The sequence below is a fragment of the Tamandua tetradactyla genome, chromosome 11 (assembly GCF_023851605.1).
Source record: "Tamandua tetradactyla isolate mTamTet1 chromosome 11, mTamTet1.pri, whole genome shotgun sequence".
Classification (NCBI taxonomy): Eukaryota; Metazoa; Chordata; class Mammalia; order Pilosa; family Myrmecophagidae; genus Tamandua; species Tamandua tetradactyla.
In genome coordinates, this window is record NC_135337.1 from 64,633,980 (window position 1) to 64,653,162 (window position 19,183).

At 34.9% G+C, this 19,183-nt stretch overlaps 1 protein-coding gene across 7 annotated transcripts in view; it reads left to right on the top strand.

The window, feature by feature from the left end:
- Positions 1-19,183, top strand: part of MAP3K4 (mitogen-activated protein kinase kinase kinase 4) — a 176,181-nt gene that overhangs the window by 118,402 nt on the left and 38,596 nt on the right. For 4 of the 7 annotated variants that reach the window (XR_013159450.1, XM_077120783.1, XM_077120782.1 and 1 more), the window contains exons 10-19: positions 456-722; positions 5,652-5,801; positions 7,967-8,128; positions 8,625-8,758; positions 9,291-9,369; positions 10,022-10,100; positions 13,227-13,323; positions 14,110-14,250; positions 17,687-17,787; positions 18,444-18,524. Coding sequence is in view for 6 of the 7 variants with exons in the window: in XM_077120783.1 (XP_076976898.1) it covers positions 456-722; positions 5,652-5,801; positions 7,967-8,128; positions 8,625-8,758; positions 9,291-9,369; positions 10,022-10,100; positions 13,227-13,323; positions 14,110-14,250; positions 17,687-17,787; positions 18,444-18,524 (1,291 nt within the window). In the remaining variant the exon portion in view is untranslated. The remainder of the gene's footprint in view (positions 1-455; positions 723-5,651; positions 5,802-7,966; positions 8,129-8,624; positions 8,759-9,290; positions 9,370-10,021; positions 10,101-13,226; positions 13,324-14,109; positions 14,251-17,686; positions 17,788-18,443; positions 18,525-19,183) is intronic. The other 3 variants (XM_077120784.1, XM_077120786.1, XM_077120785.1) reach the window with 3 other exon arrangements.

Below are 19,183 nucleotides of genomic sequence, written 5' to 3' on the forward strand. Positions count from 1 at the left end.
AAGCGCTTTTTTATATAAAGTCAACCTTGAAATGATAGTAGCTCATTTAGAAAAAAAAGTTTTCTTACAGTGTTTTAAATTTTGGGTTTGTAATTGTTCATTTAATTTAAACTCACTATCTTTTGTTTTCTTTTTATAAAATAGAAGCCATTTGCTTCAGTAATTCAGAATATTGGTAATTAATAAAAACTTTTCAGGATTAACCCATCATTTTTAATTAGCTATCAGCCTGAAACAGTTACATATAAATTAAACATATCAAATCACATAGCTCTTCAACAAAAGCTGCCAAGAAGAGTATTCTACATCATTGTTCCTGAATAAACCAGAATCTTAGTTTATATAATTTTTTGAAATCTGAAACTCTTAAATAGCTAGTTTGCTTTTTTAAAATAACCTATTTCTATAATGAATGATGTTCCTTAATATAAGATTTTGGTTTATTATCTTTCCAGATACAAATTCCTGGGTTAGAAAACTTGCAAGTATTTGTTCCAGACACTCTTGCTGAGGAGAAGAGTATTGTATTGCAGTTACTCAATGCAGCCGCAGGAAAGGACTGTTCTAAGGATTCAGATGAAGTGCTCATTGATGCCTTCCTGCTGCTGACCAAGAATAACGATCGGGATCATGATTCAGATGACAGCTGGGGCACGTGGGAAGAACAGCCTGTCAGAGTTGTGCCTCAAGTGGAGACAGTTGATACTCTGAGAAGTATGCAGGTGTGTCTTACTCCCAATTTCCATGCCCACTGCTCCCCAGCCTGCACCTTTTGGTATTACTTAAAATACTTTTAGAAGAAATGAATTAGTAGCAGCTTGTAAATGATTGGTTTAACTATATAGTAGTATCAGGTATACAATTCCTCAAAATCTACCTTGATTTTCTAATAGATAGTTTTGGAACATAACCGGTACTAAAAAAGTCCGTAAAGCTCTATACATGTTAAATTATACTAGAGTATTTGAAATAAGCTATCTATTCTATTTATACCTTGTCTTAGCTCAGTCATGTAGTTAGGTATATACCCGTGATCTAAAAGGAATTCTCTTAATTAATTAATTGCTCCAGAAATACCACTTCTTCAAGTACTCTCTGTATACTGGTTATTCAGTTTTCATTGTTTCAGTGGAGACTGTCATCTGCTTACCTAACAGAAAACCAACGAAAGTCTATATAATGCATTAATTGAAACTCTGAGAAACCTTGTATTACCTACATTCCACTCATGGCCTGTGATGTTGGGCGCTCACATGCACCACAAACCCAGCCTGACCAGAACGAAAACGACCATCACCCTCGACTCCTACAGATCTGCTCTCTTGTAGTCTCTGTATTAGTGAATAGCACTCCATCTGTTCAATTGTTTAAACCAGAGGTGTGACACTTAATATAAGTTCAATCCTTTTTCCATTCCAACTAATTGTTAACCGTCAAGTCCTGAGTATTTGGGTAAATAACCCCTTTTTTGCAACTTCGGCATCACTGCCATAGTCAGAACTTTCCTGAACTACTACAGTTTCTTGCTTTTAGTTCCCCTACTTCAAATCTCACCTTCCCTCCCTACAAGTCAGTGCCACCAGAATGGTCATTATAATGCATACATTTTATCACATAATACATAGATCTCCTCAAAATATTGCAATGATTCCATCCCTTATAAAGAATAAAAATAATAAAGTCCTGATTTCTTAATACTTCATACAAAGTCCCTCATCTGATCCCACTCTTACTCCTGCATTTTCCATTCTCACATGCTGTTCCAGCACACGCACACACACAGAGACACACAGACACACAGACACACAGACACACAGACACACACACACACACACACTGTCCAAGAGTATTAAACTTTTTAGAGTTCTAAGATATATGTCAAAGATGTACCTGCACAATCCTATAGCCTTGATCCCTACTCCTCCACCTCTCTGCATTCTTCTGCCCTCTTTGCCATCCATTCCAACCTAGTAGTTCTTATCCTAGAAACATAATGTACTGCTGCTTCCACCTAGGGCTTGCTGGCCTCCATGTCTCTCTTTCCTCGCTCTTCCATGCACATAGCAAATTTTGATGTCTTTACTTTCAAAATGTGTTCTGAAATAGCCAGTTTCTCATCTTCACTACTGTTGTGATTTATACCACTTGGAGAACTGCTAGTCTGTGAACTGCTCCCTGCTTTCTCTCCTAGATGCATATAGAAGTCAGAGAGATCTTTTAAAAACTTAGATTCACTATTCCTTTCCTTTAAGTGCTCCATCTTCCAGTTTACTTAGAGGCCTCTGCCTGTCTCTCCACCTCTGCTCCTCCCTCTCTTGTCCTTGCTCACCACTAGCCACGTTGGTCTTAACTCAGTCCCTTAATTTATGAAAGAGTGAAATAAAACTTTAAAAAGAGGAAATGTACATATGCTTAGGGAAGAATTTAGCTTTTTGTAATATGAGCTATTGATGAACTTGTACTAACTATTGCCAGAGTGTGTTTTCCTGACTAGGTAGTCAGGAAAATCCATTTTTATTTACTCTAAGTACAGTCTGTGTTTGGTTATAATAATTAAAAATATATATTTTAAAATTAAAAAATACATGTAAATATTTATTCCCTTTGATTAAAAAATACATGGCCATCATGAAAAATTTGTAAATGAATGTTATCCATAATCTTGCCACCCACAAATAACCAATCTCATATATGTCCTTAAAGTCTTGTACATGTGCATACACTAAAGTTAGATATGTACTTTTTAATATTATTCATTGTATATGTGTAGAACTTTGAATTCAGCTTTTTAAAAATTCACAATATATCATAAGTATATTCTCACATCATTAAAACATTTCTAGATAATTTATATTGAGTTATTGGATGATACTCCCTCATTAAAGATGCCATAATTTAATTTATTGGCCCTCTGTTGTTGGAAAAATAGTGTCTAGTAATTACTACTTTTTTTTAATAGTACTCCATTGAACGTTTTCGTATGTGAATATTTGCTTGAATCTGTGGACTGTTGAATCTGTTACTTAGTTTTTTTCATGTCAACTTGAGCCTTTATTTTCAATAGGTTGTCAGTGTATGAAATTGAAATGCCTGATCCACTGTAACATCTTCTGCCTTACAGTTTTGAGATCTTCTCATCTCAGTGTAGTATACTGTTTTTTTAATGAGTATTTATTGTGTGTTTTGTTGTTGTTGTTACAATGAGGATTGGTAACCAAGGGAACAAACACCATGCACTTATTTTTTATTTGAGATCTTTAGTACATAACTGTGAGCTCAAGGTCTATAAACAGTAGCCTGAATTAAACACTTAAAAAATCTTAAATTTAAATGATTTAAGAAGGCAATTTTAACTCATTCTCTGCTATCTCTTCTAATGGAGGAAAGCAGCAATATGTATAATAAAAATTTTATTTGATTTTTGGATTTTATATATAATATGCATAAATATCAATTATACTTAAATGTTAGCACCTAGATTATTTTAGGAATGTGGACAAAAATCTCAAGAATTGAATATAGTAGGGGGAGTAGGTAGTAAAGTTGTAAAAAGGTATAATTACAGAGTTCATTATTATAAATACGTTACTAAACTTATAGTGTTATATGCGAGTGGTTAAAAAGAGATTTTTGGCTCTCGCAAGCAAGGTTTGTACTAGGATTTCAATTACATTTGAATGGCTACTTGTAAATAGCTTGGATTCCTAAACAAGCTTTTCTTTTCTGTGTTATTTCTGACATTTATATAGATTGATTCTGCAAAGGCAAACGTTAGTATAATCCCATCTGAATTTTGGAGATCTTGAATATGTGGAATTTTATTTCTGTTTAATAGCATTTTGTAATTATACTATTTTCTGTGTTCTCAGTAAAACTTAACTGCTATGACAAAGTGTGATAAATGCCATTATGAATAGGCAGATTGGTAGAATGCTAGAGTTGAAAGGAACTTTAGAAACTTAATCCAGATTCCTTAAAAGTCAAGCAAAGTGAATTTCATAGTGTAATGCCAAGAGTGAGATAAAATTCAGATCTCCAAGGTCCTTGCTCTTACCCCTACACTGTGCTCTTTTTGGTATGCCCCTAATAAGTTGATGGTATTGGATTATGTACGACTTGAATTTGTAGGTACGAATGAGTATTTAAGCTGAATTGTGGTTATGCTTTAAAGCAAGAACCTTGGGATTTTTGACTGTGCTAGTGAAGCATTCACAAGGGCATACTATTGAATGCTCTGGTCCTGTCCTTTTGGAGGTATCTGGAAATCTGTCTCTGCCTCTCTGGTTAGTGCTGGCATAGTTGCCTGGGGGCCCTTCTCCATCATACTGAAGACCCTAGATAGCAGTGCCCACTGCAGTGAGCCACTCCCAGGAAGCAGCTTCAGCACTACTTGCTGACCTAGGAATTCCTGAGGTTGACGTTCATTCATTTTATTTTGTTTTGTATTGTATTTTGTTGTGTTATTTTCATTTTTTATTGTAGTAACATATAGCATATATATATATGTATATATATAGCACAGAATTTTCCATTTTAACCACTTTCATGTGTACAATTCAGTGATATTAATTGCATTCACATGTAACCTGCTACCATCACCACCTTCATTACTTTCTCATCACCCCAAACTGTACCCATTCTGTACCAATTAAACAGGAACTCTCTGCCTTCATTTTCCAAGGCTTCTGTAACAAATGCACTGACTACTTGGCTTAACAATAGGAATTTATTGCCTCATAGTTTTGGAGGCTAGAAGTCCACCATCAAGGTATTGGCAGGATCATGCTTTCTCTGAAGTCTGTAGTGTTGTTAGTAACTCAGTCTCTACCTCTGTCACATGGCCATCTGTCTTGTTTTTGTCTCCTACTTCCTCCTGCTACTGTGTCTAAATTTCCTCTGCATATACAGCTTCCAGTATATATTGGATTCAGTTTGACCTCATCTTAGCTAATAGGATCTTCGGAGAAAGAGGTACAGGGGTTAAGACTTGAATATGTCTTTATGAGGAACATGATTCAATCCATGATACTCCCTGTCCCTCCCCAACCCCAGTAACCCGTTATCTGCTTTCTGAGTCTGTGAATTTGCTTACTGTAGGTATGTCATATAAGTGAAAATCATACTGTATTTGTCCTTTCGTGGGTAACATTTTTCACTCAACATGATGTCTTCAGGGTTCACCCATGTTGTCTTATGTATCATAATGCCTTTCCTTTTTATGGCTGAATAATATTCCATTGTATATATTTAAACACATTTTGTTTATCCATATGTCTGTAGATGGACACTTCAGTTGCTTCTGCTTTTGACTATTAATGAATAAGGCTGCCATAAACATTGCTGTACAACTATCTTTTAGAGTCCCTGTTTTTTTGGGGGTATGTACCTAAAAGTGGAATTACTGGGTCACTGTTTAACTTTCTGAGGAACTGCCAAACTGTTTTCCATAGTGGCTGTACCATTTTACATTTCCACTACAATGCACAACCTTTCCTATTTCTCCACATCCTTGCCAACACTTGCTATTTTCTGTTCTTTAAAAAAAATCCATTCTAATGGGAGATGGTATTGTTTTTGACCTTGGGGGTGAACTAGAATGGAAAAACAGTAAAGGAGTCTGCTTTTATGCCCTATGTTTGATTTTCCTCCAGGTGGATAATCTTTTACTAGTTGTCATGCAGTCTGCCCATCTCACGATTCAGAGAAAAGCTTTCCAGCAATCCATTGAAGGACTCATGATTCTGCGCCAGGAGCAGACATCCAGTCAGCCAGTCATTGCCAAAGCTTTGCAACAGCTAAAGGTATTTCACCATCAGTTCTACCTTAGCTAATTTACTTACTTAGGGATGTAAAGTTTGAGTAGGATCAATATGTTATAATGTAATATCATTCAAGGAACTTGAGCTTTTAAATTTTCCTTCCCCCAATGTAAACATTTTCCTAACTAAACTAAAATAAATGTGTAAACTAGAAATATATTCCTGAACTCTAGAATGTTAGAATTGGAAGGGATAGAAAATTGAACAGTTACTTGACTTTGTAATGGTGTTATGGTTGGTTGGTAACAAAGTTGAGATGAAAGTTAGTTGTCTACATTGGTAGTCTAAATTTCTTTCTCCTTTGCAACTACCAAAGTTTAGAAGAGGTACTCCATATCAAGGTGTAAACTAAAAATTTTATTTATTTATTTATTTATTTTTATTTATTCCTTCAACAAAATAGTTCAGCCAAACTGATTCCCTTATAAAAAACAAATTTTAGACAGATGCTGACACCTTCAGAGTTTGCTATAAACCCAAACCTAACTTTCTCTCCCATTATTTCCTCTTTCTATGTTCTACCCCATTTATCATCTTGGTCTCATCCATACTTTCCACAGGCCATGCATCTAATTAAAACTTGAATTTTTGAAGAAGAAACTCTCCCTGAAATTATTAGTACTTTGATAATCATTTGTTTTTCTTCTGTCAATTTAATTTGTCTTACTTATATGTACACACTTACTAACTGAATATTTAACTTCTCTCTCTTGTAGAGTTAACCCCATACTAATACCAGGGCAGGGGACTTTTGTCTTTTCTTTTAGTTTGAGTCAGTGGACTCTGGAAAATACAGCATTATGTAAAATATTGACTCTTCTTGCACCTAAGGCATTTAGAGCCTTGAGGACCAGAACCCCACACGAAAGTACTGGAAAGAGATTAGATCCTCTTGTGAGTTTCCAGTGGCATTTCAGCACTGTAAGATTCCAGAGGTTGTACATTGAGAAGGCACAGATAATGGAACATTTGAGCTTGCTTTTGTTCAAGGTTAAGGGCATGTGTACTGAATATCACACAATCTGAATATTCCGGATCTTGATGTCCTCACTGGAACATAGTGGGAGATAAGGCTGGTAAAATACTGTGATTAAGAAATCAAGTTGAGAGATTTGTTGTTTTATTTTCTAAGCAGTGGGGAGTTGTTGAAAATTTTAAGAGTAGGTATAGAAAACTTAACTTGAGGGAGAATACTTTGGTGGCACTATGTAGAAGAGATTACATGTTGGAGACCATGTATACACGTGTATTTCTAAGGGTGTGTGTAGAGGTGGACTGATCGGGAGCTATTGCATTATTGCTTAGAGAGGCAACAAAAGCTAAAACTAAGCTCTACTTCAGCACTATGGACATTTGGGGCCTTAAAATTCTTTGTTGAGAGGGCTGTCTTGTGCATCGTAGGCTGTTTAGTCACATCCCTGGCCTCTACCCACTAAATGCCCATGATAACTGCCTCCGTTGTGACAATCAAACATGTTTCTAGGGCGGGTCTCAGTGGCTCAGCAGGCAGAATTCTTGCCTGCCATGCTGGAGACCCGGGTTCAATTCCCGGTGTCTGTGCGCACGCATGCACGCGCACACACACGGTTCCAGACATCGTCTCTGATTGAGAACCTCTGAAGTGGGGACTGCCAGGGAAATAAGGAGGACGTTCCTGATTTGGTAACATTGTGGAGGACATTTAGAAATATGTTTTTTTCGCTCTGTGGAATCAAAACCATGCTTAAACAGCTACCTGGCAGGGGGGGTGGAAGCAGAAGAATACAGCTCATGGTTCATATATGAAAATATTGAAGGCACAAGCATCATTCAAAGACAATTGGAATTAGACATTATCATTTTAAATGGATACTTCCCCTTTTGTGTTTCATAAGAACAGGTTTCTTGATGTTTAAGAATACCTAATATAAATAAAAATGAAAATAATGTAACCTCCTCTGTATTTGGTCATTCCTTTCGAATAACCAAAATAATTGTGGCTGAAATATTTTGCAGCAGTTAAGAGCGATGTGATGAAGAAATCATTTAAAATAAAATGTAAAAAAAAATGTTTTTTAAATTAAAAAAAACATGAAAAAATCAAATAAAATACAATGTGTTATGTGGTTTGCTTCATTATGGAATAATCATGATTTACAACTCTTTAGAATGATGCGTTAGAGCTATGCAACAGGATAAGTAATGCTATTGACCGGGTGGACCACATGTTCACATCAGAATTTGATGCTGAAGTCGATGAATCTGAATCTGTCACACTGCAGCAGTACTATCGGGAGGCAATGATTCAGGGATACAATTTTGGGTTTGAGGTAAGTATATTATGGGGGTGGGGGGAAGACGTACAGTTTAGCAGTTGCTCTATAACTTACAAAAAGTGTTACGACTTTTGTACAGCAAATTTGATAAATAATTGTAATCACAGATTAGTAAAGCATGGCATCTTACAGCCTCTGCTGAATTTTCAAACTTTAGTTTATTTTTAAAACTATCAGATAGTTGCCCAATTTTTATCTTGTGCTAACTGCTACCTACTTACATTTTAAAACCTTCAAGAGTTGTATAATATCACAGAAGCACTCTCTTGATTTAATGACTTTTTTAACTTAGTAAAAGTTATGAAACTGTATTTTGAGACACTGTGCTCTATAACTCTTCTGTACTTTTTTCCAGAAAATGTTCATTTTAATTGGATTTTGCATTTTGTTTTAAGAAAATGATATTTGAGATAGAAATTACATTATAGTGTTTAGATATTTCTATAAGAGTTTTCTTCTTAATTTTGATATACATGAAATCTTCTTACAGTATCATAAAGAAGTTGTTCGTTTGATGTCTGGAGAGTTTAGACAGAAGATAGGAGACAAATATATAAGCTTTGCCCGGAAATGGATGAATTATGTTCTAACTAAATGTGAGAGTGGTAGAGGTACAAGACCCAGGTAATGACCAAGTAGGAATGTTTCATTTGTGAGTACTGTGGGATTGGTATTATTTCGTTATCATATAGTACATGGAATCTTTCAACAGATGACACAAAGAGGAGCATTCTAAAGTTTTTAATCAGTTTTTTTTTAATGAAAATATTTACGTATAAAGCCCATAATTCTTGAAAACCTTTTATTTTTAAGTTTGTTCCAATCTGAGTCACGTTTGAGGGCGTTCACATTCTCCTTGGGCCAGTTTCTTCAGAATGCTCATCGTTTTTCCTCCTTGATGAAATTTAAGCCTGTTACTTAGTATAAATGGAGAACAGATTGGTCACAATTCGTTTATTAAGATATCATTTTGTCCTTTTTTCCCAAAGGACTACACTATAAATTTATTCTACCCAGACATTTATATAGAGACAGAAATGAGTTTTGTGCTAGATGGTAATTCTCCAATTGTATTACTTTTCAGTGCTGTGTAATCTAAAACTACTAGAGTCATTTCTTGGTTATTTTGTGATTATTGAACTTTTTCATGTAATAGGTGGGCGACTCAAGGATTTGATTTTCTACAGGCCATTGAACCTGCCTTTATTTCAGCTTTACCAGAAGATGACTTCTTGGTATGGAATCTTCTAAAGTTTTTTATCACTAAAAAATAAGTAATTTGATCACTGTCTATTTCTTAATTGTGTATTTAAAAATATTTAATAGTGGTTCTTTAATCTTTTCTACATAGTTGTAGTGATCTAAAACAATATTGTTCAGTTAAGTCAGAGTATCATAATAAAAACTGGCACTTCTAAAATATGTTAGTTTTGTATTTTGAAAAATGCTGACTTAGTTGCTGTTTTTTGGAAGTTTAATGAAGAACAGGGATTAGTTAATTCATTTCACCACAAGTCGTTTAAGCGAAAAATTGAATTTTATCACTATTATTATAAATTCCATTAGATCAAAAGATGTTCAAAATGTGAATTTGGTCAAAACAGTAAATATGAAAGTCCCTTGCTTATGTACATCATTGCATTATGGGGAGTTGAACGCTAATTTGCTTTTATTGATAAAAATGTAATGGTAAACTATATTATTTTGTATTATGTAGAATTTACATTTATTTTAAGATTATGTTTAGTTTCTTTTAAACTAACTGAAAATATTTACCAATGCTAGTATGTTTCTTTTAAATGCATGGAAAGCCTCATTTGGGCTACTTATGTAATTAAAAGATTACACATTCTTTCTCTTCCCCTTTTCCCATTTTCTGATTCCTAGAGTTTACAGGCCTTGATGAATGAATGCATTGGCCATGTTATAGGAAAGCCGCACAGCCCAGTCACAGGTTTGTACCTTGGTAAGACCACAGTTACTAGCCTTTCTCCTGGAACCCACCCTGTTTGGGTGAACCAATTATCTGTGATTGCAGTAATTGGTGTAAGAGGTTCTTTAAGAATATTCAGGAACATGGCAATGAGTTACGATATATGAGGTATGTATATAGACAATTCACAGTAATATTTCCAAATCCAACAGGAAGATTAAAATGCCAGTGCAAGGAACATCATGTTAGCCAGCAGCATCAAACTTCAAATTTGGTTTCTTTTTTGCACATCAGCACTACTATTCTATTCTCTCCCTTGAAATTTTATGGGACTTGAAGAGACAGTAGAGTGTCAAGGAGCTGGAGCCTCTCCTGCGGCCACTGGAGAAATCTAATTGTTCTGCCCTTCCTTCCTTATCTTTTGAAGGAGAGATGCTTTGGTTTTCCCCCACCGCCTTCCACAGTACTCATTTCTCTGCTAACTATAGTAAATTCCCATTTGGCTCTACTTAAAAAAAAACAAATTAAATTCTGCTGCAGTACACATTGCTTTAATTATAGCTTCACAATATATCTTGAAGCTTTAAAAACAAAATGAATATCAAGAAAAGTTTCTAAGCCCAGGGAAATATTTTTCCCATCCGGATGAGATAGTCTATGGAACAAAGCTATATTTTTAGATAATGAGCACTAAAAATGAAAAATAAGAAATGTTAAACAATTTAAATTATACAGATAGAATAATTCATAAATGGTGAGCTTATTGAGTGCCAACTATATTTCTTAGAGGGCCAAGTTTTAATCATTGGTTTATTTTTGAAATTTACTCAAGTTTATACCTCTTTTTGCCCTTTGGCTCTTATGAAAATGAAAGTTATTTGCGGAATTATTTCAGCATTTTATATAAAACATGCCATATTCTTATCAAACTTTTTCTTAATCATATTATTTTCTGGTTTCCTAAAACATTTCTTTAAGAATATTTAATCAGTAATTCAGTAAAAATCACTCCCTTAAAATATTTTATTACATAAATAATTGTTTTCATTGTAGAAAAATTACAATTTGAAGAAGTATGTAGAAAATGTACATATGGCAAAACTGTCAGTGTAGGAAAAATACTCATAATCCCCTAGTCCAGAGGCACTCATTACTAACACTTGAATCAGCTGATGTTTCAATACGCCTCTCTCTCCACACTGCTGGTTAATTAATAGTGCTGTCTGTCATCTTTGGCTGCCGTCTGTACTCTTAGCCACTATGGTATAGTGATAATGGCACTAAACTCAGAGGCAAATTGCTTGCCAGTTGAATGACCTAGGGTTGGTCATTGAATGCTGTTGAAGTTGAACTTCCCTTTCTAAATGCTTATAATTGGATGCTAATGAGGATTAAATGAGGTGATAACATTTGCAAACTGTAGTGTTCTATAGATGGCAGGTGTCATTTGATTGTGTACTCTTTCCTTGAAAGAAAAGTGAGAGCACATCACTTGTTGGTTTTCTGTCCCTCCCTTCCACTCTATTCACATAAATAATGGAAACAGCCTGGTCTGTAACCTTCCATCCTTTCTTTGTATACGTAGAATCACACAAGCATGCTCTTCTCTAACTTACTCTGCTCACAAGCATTTTCAGGGTTATTTGTTCTCCCGTCGTTGTTTGTTGTATAAAAAAAAATTATATCACAATGAATATAATTCTCTTGCTTTTCTCATCTGAAAATTCTGGAAATTCCTCCAGGTCAACAGGTATAGATCTAAATTGTTTCTTTGGCTGTATTGTGTCCATTATGGGCATAGTTCTTTCTCTGTTTCCTGACAGCATTTGTTTTGTTTATTTTTGCCATAAAAACATCTCCACAATAAATGTTCGCCACTAGCATTTCATGTTTATTGGCCACCTGATTTTCTTTCCAGTAAAGTATCACAGTTTTGCAACATTAAATATACATACTACTTTAAAAATGTTTTGTTTCACTGTTTCATACATGAAACAATCTCAAACTTGTTTATTTTGTTGTGTTTTTAAAATAAAATGTGTATTTTAAATTTTCATGGGAAAATTGTTTAGTACTTTTTCACTTAGCAGTTTGCACTATCTTTGTTGAACTAAAGACATTACTGTCCTCAACACATCATTTTTGTTCTTCTTTTCTGTCTTTGTTCTTTTGGACTTTTTCCACATAGCGTTGTAATGGTTGCAATAATGAACCAGGGATAAAAATTACGTTTTTGTTAATAATTGCTTGATAGTTGTCTTCTGGGTTTATTGTGCAAGTTCTCCCTTGTGCGTTCTCCATTTTTGGTATTTCCACCTCCTGTGAGATGTTATTAATGGCAAACAGACAAAATCCACAAAAGGGAAGTATTTCAATTTAAGATAAAATATAGTTCAACAGAAAGTTAAAAGTAGAAGTAAGAAAAACAGGTTAGGGAGAAATAGACAAACTGTATAACTCATGTTCATTACTATTTACCCTTAATTATTGGTTAAGTGAAATTGTGACCATTTTTTGTGATGAATAAGATCTCTTATAATTTTAAGGTCCATTTAAAATTTTATCTAGTACCATAGTTACTTTCTACCAGAATATTTGAAAGAAAAGGAGAGAAAAACAAGCTCTGAAAAAGGAGTAACTAAGTTAAAACTATGCTCCATCTTCCTAGTTTGGCTTAAAAGAATGAACTATATCTCAGTGTTCTCAGGAAATTGATTGTAACTCTCCTCTCATCTCAGGACCTGTTGAAGTCACCGCTGATGAGAATCTAATTTGGTATAAATTTTTTAAGTGAAGATAGCAAAAAGACCTCCTTTTTTTGTTAGGGAGATACCAAATAAGTCACATTTTAATTCATAACTGAAATGGTTTTAATTATTTGTTTAGCATACATTATGTATCCTTTAGTCCAGGAATTTAAAATATATTTTTGATAGAGAAATGTTTGAATGCGTAATATAACTTTATTAACTTGTAAAAAGTGATCTGTTTTTCATAATATTTATATATATGATATGAATTTTTACTTATATGAATGGATTTATTTTGGTCCCTGGCAAAATCAAGTAGTATTTCATTTACATTTAGTTGCTTGGCTTGACAGTTTTCTGTTGATCATCTTAACAAGTTGCATTTAAATGTTGCCATTTCCACTGGCAGCTATTCATCGGAACAGCCCCCGTCCTGTGAAGGTACCTCGATGCCATAGTGACCCTCCTAACCCGCATCTAATTATACCAACTCCAGAGGGATTCAGGTATTTGGTGCTTACCTAGTGATTTACTTTATGGATTTTTCTCTGTTGTGCATGCTAATACTCTTAAAACTACTGGGCGCTTGCTTCTGCTAACTGTTTTTTCTGTGTTCTTACTCATACACTTTTAAAAGCTATTTTTTGTGTTACCTGGAAGACATGCTGTGGAACCTTATTTGTGAGAGGAAAGGGTTTGCAAATTTAAAACAGACACGCATCTTTCAAGATAACTTCATTTTGCAGCTTATTATATCTTCAAGCTACCAAATGCTTTCCAGCTTTGTGGTGATTCTTTTTCTTTCTATGAAAAATTACCATAGGAAAACAAATTAGAGTTTGCATAGCATAGTAAACACTTGAAAAGCAGTATTTCATATCAGTTTAAAAGGGGAGAATACACTTGAATGATCTTCCCAACCTTGACTTTCATGTATATACGTAATTAAGAAGCAGCTTGCATACTAAAGTGAGTTTAGAAACTAGAATTCTCAAGATAATTATCTTGAATGTGGTGGCATTTCTACATCTTGAGGTAGTGAGCATCTTTTCTTCCCCCATTTTAAAAGTTATTTTTATTTGAGAGTACTTTCTAGGAAAGGACCACAGTTAATTTTTCAAAGCTTTGAAATTGTTTTTTTTTCAAACCCACACCTGAACTTCAAAGAACAATTGTACATTTTATTTCATTTTTTTCCACTTCATTACCCCGTTCTGATTTTCATCCAAAACCATTTGAAACTCCATCCCCTTTTCTCATCTGTGTTCCTGAAGCTTTTCTTCTCGTCTTAGCACTCGGAGTGTGCCTTCAGATGCACGGAGCCACGGCAGCCCTGCTGCTGCTACTATTGCTGCTGCTGTCGCCGGCCGCCCTGGCCCCTCTGGCAGCGACTCTGCACCACCCAAACCCATCAGCAGTGCCCATGATGCCAGGTAGTTTTACCCCAGCATCCTGTCTACCCGCCCACCCCACCACCTCCCCACCACATTTCTACAGTGATCTGAGCCTTGTCACTGAGTATGATTCGGCCTCTATTCCATGGTATGCGAGTGATGCTTAGGGCCCCTCCACAGGTTGCCACAGTCACAGGATTCTAGCACCTCCCAGCATAAATAGATCATTTGCCTGATTTTGATATTTCTCCTCGGAGCTAATATTAACTAAAAATAACCAGAACTTCTGCCAATAATAACTCTTTGCAGATAATATCAGAAGAGCCTGTTCTACAATAGAAGACTGTACCTGATGATTTTAACCAGCAGTGCCTTTCCGTTTGAGTCACAAGGCAGTTCAGGATGGCTTTTAGTTAATGATTTAGGTGATTTTTTTTTGAGAGGGATCAATTTTTTTTAACCAAGTTTCCTAATTTTATATAATGGTTGATTAGAAGTAGTTTACAGAATTAGACAGATGAGCTTGTGGGGTTTTATCTCATGGGAAGAATAGATCATTACTGAGTGAGATATCAGACACTTGGAAAACATCAGAAAAATTTCATTTTTCTGTGTAATGTGAGACATCAAGGAGGGTTTTTTTGTTGGTGTTTGTTTGTTTTGCAGTTTTCCCATTCTAGCTATTTTTTGGCAGAGGTTTCCATCATATTCTCATATACTTAATGGTTGCTCTTCTGTTCCATCCACTCTTGTATCTCAATAGAAGAGACATTGTCGGTACTGTCATCTTCCAGGAAGGAAGGTGATTTAGTCATACAGACTATTTGGGTGGGGGTGGCCTGATCAAAAAAGATGTGATTGTGAAGTGTCTAGCCCTCTGTATTTACCTCTTATGAAAAAGTCATAATAGTGCAATGCTGGCAGAAAGATAACACATGGCTTTAGAATTTAAAATAGAATCAAATGTTTTCCCACTTGCTTTATAATGTTCTAAAATTTCTATAAACATTTCCAGTCTTCTGATTCATTAAAATAATTAGTATTCCTAATTTTTAGTGATAAATGTCTGTTATCTAAACATGTCAAAGTATTTTATAGCCAGAGTAGTAAAATGAAAAATTAAAAGTTAACAGTTGATCAAATTTCCATTTACCCTTTTTGCTTTTATGTTTAGATCATTTCATGACACAGAGTTCCAATGTGCTTTTATAGCTCTTTGGGACCTCCTGAAAATCCTTTTTTTATAAATAGCAAACATAGTCATGGTTGAGAAGAATACTTAGCCAGATCTGTTGTGCCTGGTTCCCACATCCATATCTTCCAAGTTTGCATGAGACTGCTCCAGAATTAGAAAATGGACAGTAATGTTACAGTGGTTAAAGGCCCGTGAAATGTAGCTTAAGGCATACTGAGTTGGCATTGTGGCACATTAACTGTCTGTTAGCATAAGAGTTAAATGCCTTCAGTTGGCCTTCTCATGCATTAAAGCTTATGAATTGCATAAGCAATTTATCAAGATGAGTGGCATTTTATAAATATTTTTCCCTCAAAATTGTACGTACTCTAAAAAGATCTTTGATATTAGAAATTTTAATACTCACATAGAGTGCTATCTTGAAGGCCAATTTTTATAAAGGAATAAGTTTTCTTCACTTTATGACAATGAATATGCAATGGCAGGGAGAGAATAGCAAAGCCAGAGTAAGATATGAATAGTGAATAGTTGTAAGACTCACTCTACCACTCAAGCCTTGCATGATTGATTTAACTTCATACATCAGCAAATTTATAGGGAGTTAGGTGTAATGGGCTTTGTGAGTCCTTCTATTTAGGGTCACTAGTCTTGAGGCTTACAGTACCCAGAAGTCTGAGTCTGATATATAGCCATGGGTCATGTATGCTGCAACTATTCTGTATGAAACCATTTCCTGTACATTAACCAAAATTAAGATTTTGCTTTGCCCCCAAATATTTAAAAAATACATTTATTTGATTTGAATTGACTTAATATTATCAATTCTGGCCTTAAATTATCTTTCTATTAGCTTTAAAGCATTTTGCTGGAGCTGGCTCTTATTGGCTCCTGAGAGCTGATTATTAATATTTCAGAAATTCTGCATGCCAGTTGTTACACCACGGAAACTGGCAAGCTCTCTAAACCAGAGTCTTCCCCTGTCTCCTCCCCTCACTAGTTGTTAAGCATTACACTTTAAATGAAGTTATTACCATTTCATTTAAGTACATCTTAATTGCTTTTACCTTTGCGCAAATCTCTGAAAGAGGTGGAATTGACTACAGAAAAGTAGAGATGTATGTGACTTCCCCACAGTCCCACAGTCTTTGGTCCTGCTTAAGGGGGTAATATGTTTCTTCACTTTGACATTAGTGATTTTTCTATGAAATAAATAGTCCAAGGTTTTGATTGTTCAGAACAATTCTCCTCTCTTAAGATATAACAAGTACTGTGCTAGATTTGAGGGTTTAGGACATTTTTAAAAAAATCTTTGCATACTTCATAATTCGTGAAACCTTTTAAGTATTTGATAAATAAGAGTATAAATGCTGCCATGCTTCATTTCATCATTCATTTAAAAATGCACACTAAATAGCTTAAAAAAAACTAATTTCATATTTATTTTGGGTTCTTTGATTATGTAAATTAAAACATTAATATTTCCCTTATTTAATATTGTTTTTTTTCTCTTTGCTGGTTCATTCTGGGATGCTGAACATTTAACTTTATTCTGGAAAGCATCTAATTAACATTGTTCTTTAATACATTAAGCTTCCTGCTCTTTTGCACTTTTGCTTGGCTTCTCTTTGAGAAATTTTTAGGCATATACTTTCATTTTCTTTTTATTGAGAGTTGTGAAATCTTCTGAGTCATGTAATGATTTTAATACTGTAAATAAGATTAAGTACATAAACATAATTTGATGGTAATTTTAAGTATTAGCCAAATTTGGCTAATTAATTTTTGTCTGTCATTTGGTCAAATTATGGAGGTTTCCATTCATGTCAGTAATATTTGTGTAAATGCAGTTTTCTTTTTAATGTAAAGCAATGTATTTTGCAGTCAGGTGTTCTGGTTCTCATGCATCAGCTGTGGAGTGATAAAAGTACAACTGTCCTTCAGCCGCTAGAGGAGGGTCTGTCAGTAGCAACACTGTTCATTTCAGATGAATGATTCTTGTTTGGGGGCTGTCCTGTGCATGGTAGGACCTTAGGATCTTTAGCTGCATCCCTGGCCTCTACCCACTATATGCCAATAGTATGTCCCTCCCCCACCCGTGACAGTACAGATATCTTCAGGCATTACCAAATACTCTCTGAGGACAAGATCATTTCCCCTTCCCCTGCATTGAGAATCAATGTTCTTGAGGCGTTTCATAAGAAAATGAGATTGAAATATGAAATATCTTTCATTTTCAGTTCCATTGAATTGATAGTTCAATTTTTTAAAATATCAAAACAGGGGTTCCAGTGTCCCTGAAAATGATCGATTGGCATCCATAGCTGCTGAATTGCAGTTTAGATCCCTGAGTCGTCACTCAAGTCCCACAGAAGAGCGAGAGGGTGAGTGCCTAAAGCGTCAGCTGCATTCTCATCCAGCCTAATCATTTGTCTCAGCCCACCAGTTTTTATTGTTAATGTCTTTTACTGGAGTAAGGGTAAGAAAACAACAGAAGCCTTATGAGCAGATATACTGATGACACATTGATTTCTCTCTATATATGGATTCCTTTTTAACTGAATTTTCTAGGTCTACTTTTATTGCTATAAAAATTTTTTCTCCTATTATTTTAATTATTGAATACTCTTACTTTAAAAATACAGTAGTGACATTGTGTTAATGATATGCTGAAGTTTTATTATGATACAGACCTAAGAAGTCTTGGCTTAGGAACCTTGAAATTGTTCATGTTATAGCTGTGCTGGGACTTGAGTGGGGTCCCCAAAGAATCCGTTTCTGCCCAGTGTTCTCGTGTGGAAAATTTAGTGTCGTTAAAATCCTGTACTACAACTGACATGTTTTTAGTTTGGTGCAGTTTTCTAGAATTAATTGTAGAGATAGGTTCTCATACCTACACCAGACACTTCGGACATTGATCACCAGAAAAGACAAGTAGATGGTAACTAACCATTGCCATTCACCATTTTGATGTTTCTCTCAATAAAGTAGGTGTATATATTGCATAAGGATTAATTTGTATGAAAAATACTTCCTGCAGAACCAGCATATCCAAAAGGTGATTCAAGTGGATCAACACGAAGAAGTTGGGAACTTCGGACGCTTATCAGCCAAACTAAGGGTAAGGGAAGGAATCTGGAACTTAAAAGTATTTAAGCATATGGAGGGCAGTTTCAGATGAAACATGCTTTGGTTTCTAAATTTATTAGACATTCTACATTAATATTTTGTGATCTGTTTTATACATCTGACACATTTTATCATATACTGTGTCTATATACATTAAACATATGTATATTTCATATATATTATTTATTTGAATGTAAAAATGAAGCATCTCTGTCATTTATTGATTTTATTTTTCACATGTGGAAATGCCAGACATTGAGGAGCACTAGAGATATGAAAAATGGTTACTGCCATACAGTATGTGTTTAGGGAGAAAATATTTTGCCATATAAAACACTAATTAATACATATGACAAAATATGACTTTATGCTTGCATTTGTTTCATGCATATAAACAATCATTGCCATAACTGGTGTAATTAATAACACTTTTCTCTGGCTTGGAGCTGGGCTCTCAGGTATGAGCGTCTGTTGCTGGCAAGTTTATAACCAAAGGAGGGAGCCTCTGCATATAAAACTGATACAAATAGAGCTCCTCTGGTGAAAGCAGGAGTTAAGGAACGTGCAGCCTCCACCATCCAGTTTCTCCCACTGCCTGAGGGAGACTCTTTTGGCATCGTGATAGAACTGTATGCTTGGCGCCATAAAACA